This window comes from Erythrolamprus reginae, chromosome 3, assembly GCF_031021105.1.
Source record: "Erythrolamprus reginae isolate rEryReg1 chromosome 3, rEryReg1.hap1, whole genome shotgun sequence".
Lineage (NCBI taxonomy): Eukaryota > Metazoa > Chordata > Lepidosauria > Squamata > Dipsadidae > Erythrolamprus > Erythrolamprus reginae.
Window position 1 is genome coordinate 49,183,947 of NC_091952.1, and position 6,139 is coordinate 49,190,085.

The 6,139-nt window shown below is 41.8% G+C and overlaps 1 protein-coding gene across 1 annotated transcript in view; it reads right to left on the reverse strand.

Annotated features, from left to right (window-relative positions):
- CACNA1S (calcium voltage-gated channel subunit alpha1 S) overlaps nucleotides 1-6,139 on the reverse strand; it is a 107,314-nt gene that overhangs the window by 49,093 nt on the left and 52,082 nt on the right. Inside the window, exons 20-22 of the mRNA XM_070748865.1 lie at nucleotides 4,948-5,054; nucleotides 1,428-1,515; nucleotides 1,050-1,157 (exon numbers count right to left, since the gene is read on the reverse strand). Coding sequence (XP_070604966.1) covers nucleotides 1,050-1,157; nucleotides 1,428-1,515; nucleotides 4,948-5,054 — 303 coding nt within the window. The remainder of the gene's footprint in view (nucleotides 1-1,049; nucleotides 1,158-1,427; nucleotides 1,516-4,947; nucleotides 5,055-6,139) is intronic.

Consider the following 6,139-nt stretch of genomic DNA (forward strand, 5'->3'; position numbering starts at 1 on the left):
ATCTCTGCCATGGTCCCTGCCTTCTAGAACATTCTTCTCCATGTCAGTATTAGATCGGTTCCATGTTTTGAATTTTCAGAAGTCCCTCAGGCCAATTTTTGCCATTAGTCTGGTTCAAACTGGTTTGCCCATACCAGTAACAACCCGCTAGTGACATCATGATGATGTCACAGAACTAGATCAGTTGGTACAAATCCATGGGCTAAGCCATCCTTTATTTATTTTTATTTATTTTTATTCATTTTTCCTCATGAGCATGCATAGAAGCCGTGTTCCAGCACTTTGAGGCGAGGAGAGGCCAGGCACCCTAACCTTAAACCTTGAGGTGAGTGACATCAAGTTGGCCACGCCCACCAGTCACATGATCACATAGTCACATGATCACCGAGCAACGTCCCCCCCACCCAGTCACATAACCACAAAGCCATGCCTGCAAAATAAGCCACGTCCACAGAGTGGTAGTAAAAAAATATGGAGCCCACTCCTGCTCTGGGGCTTCTGGCAACTAGAGATCTGTTTAGATAGCTTCAGTATTGAGGCTGGATGTATTAATTCTTTCTCTTCTTGGTATTTGTATATTATTTTAATTGATTTTTAATTTTGATTTTTATATTTTTAGAATTTAGATGCACATTTTTTAAAATGAATTTTCATTTATTATTGTACACTGCCCACACTGTTTTTGTGAATTGGGTGGCTATATAAATTTCATTAATAAACATCAGCTGCTCTTTCATGTCTTCAGCTGCATAGTCTTTGTCTAGTTTCAGATCAAAGTTATCCCTTGTATTCTGTTCCTAACTGAATATGGCTGGGAAAGTTGTAATCCCAGTATTTCTGGAAGGCATCACACTGAGACAAGTGGAATAAACTCAGAAAAACAGGATTATTTGTCAGCAACCTGAATCAGTGATGTTCAAGAAACTTTTTTAAAAAAGACCCCCACCCACCCAAAAAAAAAACCCACTACCCAATTATTGCCAACAGGTCTGAATTATATGCCTACGGAATAGGACAAAATGAAAATGAATTCTTAGAAATACTTTCACCTTGAAAAGCTGCACTGCAATGCAGGCAAACATGAACTGCAGCAAGAAGGTGACAAGAACAATGTTGCCAATGGTCTTAATAGCCACAAAAACACACTGAACCACATGCTAGAGAGAGAAAGGGGGGTGAAAGAGAGAAAGAGAGAGAGATTGTTTTAGTTTATCTGATCGATCATCCAATGTCTCAGCAGCCATTAAGAGATTTATAAATCTGATATTCACCGTTCCAGATATCTGGAGCTTTATCAATTTAGATAAGGTGTAAATGTATGCCACAGTTCTACTTCAGGCATTCTAATAACTTATAAATGTCATTCAAGACATTGGGAAATATGGGCATATAACACTCTGTCTTGTTTATTTCGGGGTGTTGCTTACCTTCAGTCCCTTTGCTCTGTTAATGGCTCTCAGTGGTCTCAGTACTCTGAGCACCCTCAAGATTTTCACCACTGAGATGGTACTGGACCTGTTGCAGAAAATGGGAAAGATTTTTTACTATGTTTTTGAAACCTTTGTGGTCATGGTCCTGCTGTCCAAGACATTGTGTGTCTAGGAAGATATGACCTTGATGTTATGTCTAGGAAGGACTTGGGGCACTCCCAGAATAGGGAGGGAGGTTAGAGAAGTCTATGTGGCTGCTTAATTCCCAGCATGCCTTGTGAATACTCATCAGAAGAGAACTCCATGAAAGACATGGCTCAGGCCAGGCATAGCTATACATCCATAATGTTTTCCCCCACTGAATTAGATAACAGTGAAAACCTTCATGGATTTATATGGCAAACAATAGCAATAGCATTTGGACTTATATACCGCTTCACAATGCTTTACATTCAGTATTGGATACCTACCTGGACTGGGGGGCGGGGAGACTGCATTCCAGTAGCGAAAATGGAGCTGCGCGCGCAGCTCTGGGTGACCAGTGGGCGGGCACATGCGCGTGAGCGAGATTTTGCTTCTGCGCATGCGCAGGAAGCAAAATCTCGCAAGAAGACGTGCAGGTGCATGAGATTTGGGTGATTTTCAGCACTTTTGCTTCTGCTCATGCGCAGAAGCAAAAAAATACCACCAAAATCTCATGAGTGTTTGTGTCCCCTCATGAGATTTTGCTCTCTGCACATGTGCAGAAGCAAAATCTTACTTGGGCGCACACGTGCACATGCCGGGGTCACAGAGCTCCGTGGGAGGCGCACCAGTAGCGGCAGTAAGTGGAATCCGGCCCTGTTTACAGCCCTCTCTAAGTGGTTGTTGCTCCCAACAATCTGGGTCCTCATTTTACCGATCTTAGAAAGATGGAAGGCTGAGTCAACCTTGAGCCTACTGAGATTCGATCTTGCAACCTGCTGGCAGCTGGTGATCAGCAGAAGTAGCTTGCAGTACTGCACTCTAACCACTGCACCACCGAGGCTCAGTAAGTAGGTTTATTGTAGAAAAGAAATGCACAAGGTCTACCTACTTTAAAACATAGAAATGACTTTCCATATAGAAGGATCCAATCTGACTTGATCACCAGGGCTGACCCTCTGGTCCCAGGAACTAACCCAGATTGGATCCTACAATATTATTCTGGGACCTGCCTATATGCCTTCATTTGTCTCCTATAGAAGTTGGAGATGAAGTTATTCTTAAACCCCTTTCTCCCACACTTTTGCATCAACTTCTGGCCATTCATTTCTCAGCACTCAGATTGGTGTGGACCTGTTCTATGTTTACAGAACAGAACTGCTGGTTTGAGCAGGACTGGTTCCTGTCTTGCCCATTTTATACCTGATTTCAGATGAAAAAAGAATAGCTATCAGCTTTATGCAGCAAGACAGGGACAACAAAGGACAGTGATTGCAAACCTATTCCACCCGTGCCATAGGTAGCATGCAGAACCATATCTGCTAGCACGCAACCCATTGCCGTAGCTCAGCTCCAGCATGCATGTGCGTGCCGGCCAGCCAATATTCAGCTCGCATGGAGACTCTGGGAGGGCATTTTAGGTTTATTCAATTATGCCCCCCTTCTCCTTAGACTCAGGGCGGCTTACAACATGTTAGCAATAGCACTTTTTAACAGAGCCAGCCTATTGCCCCCACAATCCGGGTCCTCATTTCCGAAGGGCCCCCGGACTTAGAACATGTTGAAGCATGTTCTTCCATACTGACATTTGTGCAGTATTCTTGCTCCTCTTTTGAACAACATAATAGGATTTGTTATCATGTGCAAATCCTACTTTGGGGCCTTGTTCTGGCAGTTGTTAAGTAAATCACTGGTTGTTAAGTGAATCTGGCTTCTCCTATTGCTTATTAGAAGCCAGCTGGGAAAATTACAAATGATGATCATATGATCCCCAGACAGTGGAACTGTCAGAAATGCATGCCAGTTGCCAAGTGCCCAAATTCTAATCACATGATAATGGGGATGATTCAAAAGTCTAAGTGTTATTGTAAGTTCAAAACAGACACTAAATGAGTGGTTATAATTCACGGACTACCTCAAATTGTATGTGTGTTTAATTCTGTGTAACTAGGAAACTTGTTATATAATCTTAATAGTTTCCAAAACTTAATAGTTTCTGGAGGGCATTGGGGCGAGGGGGAGCAGAAGCCTCTGGACACTGGGGAGGGCGAAAAACGGGCCTACCAGGCCCACCAGAAGTCGGGAAACAGGTTGTTTTCGGACTCCAGAGGGCTTCTGCAGGGGGCGGGGGAGGCTGTTTCCGCCCTCCCAGGCATTGAATTATGGGTGTGGTGACTCACAGGTGTGTGATAGCGTGAGCGCATGCGCTTTCGGCACCCAAAGGAAAAAAGGTTCGCCACCACTGACATAGGATCTCAACTTAGACTACTGAGGAACAGAAAAATTATTCAAACTGTAATACATCATCTGTTCACCAGCTACTGCAATCAGCCACTATAACTAAGAGAAACCTTCAAAGAAGATTTGTGTAAGCAAGCAGAAAACCAAAGACCAAAAGTACATATGTGAAGTTTTCAAAGTCTTTGCATAACCAGCAGTCAATTGGATTAAACCGTCAGTGCTAAATATACTTCTAGTTTTCATTTTGATTTCTTTTTCTTCTGACTGAAAGGAAGGATAAAAATAGCTTTCTGCCTGTCAACATTTTGACTGACATTGGCTGTGAATATTGCTATTAAGCAACATCAGTTTTCCAAGTCACGGAGATTTCAGCTAATGAGCTGTGGTTAACATGTTTGTATAAAATGATAAATACATTTTGCATTTTCAGAAATATATTTTAATATTCCTACATTTCATATTCAAAGTAGTCCTTACAGTGTAGCAGTAAGTAGCTTGGTGCCTTCAGGTGTGTTTGACTAAATCTCTCACAATCTCTTGCCATTTGCTATGCTATCTACTAGTGGTAGAGGTTGATCCAAAATATCGGGACGATACCATCTTGTCAAACCCTCTTGTAACCAAACAAATGTACTTTACAAATATTCATATAAGCAATCCCATTCTACTCTCCTGTGTTATTGGGTTACTATAATTGGTGCATTGTCTACAACAGTTTTTCCCAACCTTTTTTGAGCCGCGGCACATTATTCACATTTACAAAAACCTGGGGAACATTAAGGGGGGGGGGAGCTAAAAAAAGTTTGGACAAAAAAATCTCTCTCTTCCTCCCTTTCGCTCTATTTCTCTCTCCATCCCTCTTTCTTTCTCTCTTCCTTCTTCCCTCTCTTTTTTGCTTTCTTTCTCTCTCCCTCCTTCCCTCCCTCTATGTCTTTCTCTCTCCCTCCTTCTCCCCTCTGAGCTTTGCTTCGCGGCACACCTGACCATGTCTCGCGGCACACTAGTGTGCCGCGGCACACTGGTTGAAAAACACTGGTCTACAAGAAATCCCTGAGTGACTTATTGGAAGTCTTGCTTTCTGTGATCCACTTACTCAAGTTTCATGGAGATGAGCGAGACAACTACTACGAGCAAATCTAGGATGTTGAAAGAATTACGACAGAAGGATCCCTTGTGAAGAAATGCACCATAAGTAGTCATCTGTAGGAAACAAAAAGATTCAATTAAGGCTCTGATAAATCTAGCATTGTGTTTCTTTTTTCTATCTGAATTGACTGTTACACAAAATGAAGCAGAAATCAGAGGATGAAATAAACCCAAGAGAGTAAATTAGACTAGAAGATAACTGTATTTGTAATTACCATATTTTTCAGAGTATAAGATGCACCTTTTTCTCCCCTAAAAGAGGCTGAAAATTTGGGTGTGTCTCCAAATGTAGCTTTTACTAAACCCTTTTTCAGCCCTAACAAGGTGCTATCTTCTGTGCTTTGCTAGCTAAACGATCTTCCCTTTGCCTATTTATTTCATTGCTGCTGCTCGGACAATCAGCTGAGCCTTTTTTCAGCCCTAAGAGATGCTAACAGTGAAGCAATCTTCTCTGCTTTGCTAGCAAATGATCTTCTGCCTTTTTTCAGCCCTAATGAGGTGCTAATGAGTGAAGAGATCTTCTGTGCTTTGCTAGCAAGCAACCGTTCCTTTGCTTGGTTTTCTCATTATTTGTCTCTGAAGAGAGAGAGAAGTGAAGTGTTTTAGAAACTGCTTTTTATCCCCAACCAGGGGATAAAAAGCAAGGATGTGGGATCAAAACCAGCAAAGTAATGTGCTGAAACTGACCAGATCTAGCCAGATGAATAAGTTGCAGGCAGATTATTTTTTCCCTATTTTCATCCCCCAAAACTAAGGTCTTATACTCCAAAAATACATTAATAACAAAGTGTTGATGGCAGTGAGAGGTCCAGCCCTCCATTTGTGGGATCCCACAGGGCTTGGTCCTCTCTCCCATTTAATATCTACATGAAGCCACTGAGCAAGGAATTCCAATGGTTTGAGATGAGTGTTGGCTTGTCTCGGTTAGCTAGGCTATGAAACCTTCGACAATACTGAGCAGAGAATTTTAACAGAGCGCGGATGTGTGATAAAGCCAAGACACAGACTTAGTTAAATAAGTATTATTTACATATAAACAAAATATAAACAATCCAGAATAAGCACGAAGCAAATACAGAATAATAGGCACTGAGCAATTACAAGATTAGCACAAAGCAAAATACAATATAGATAATAAG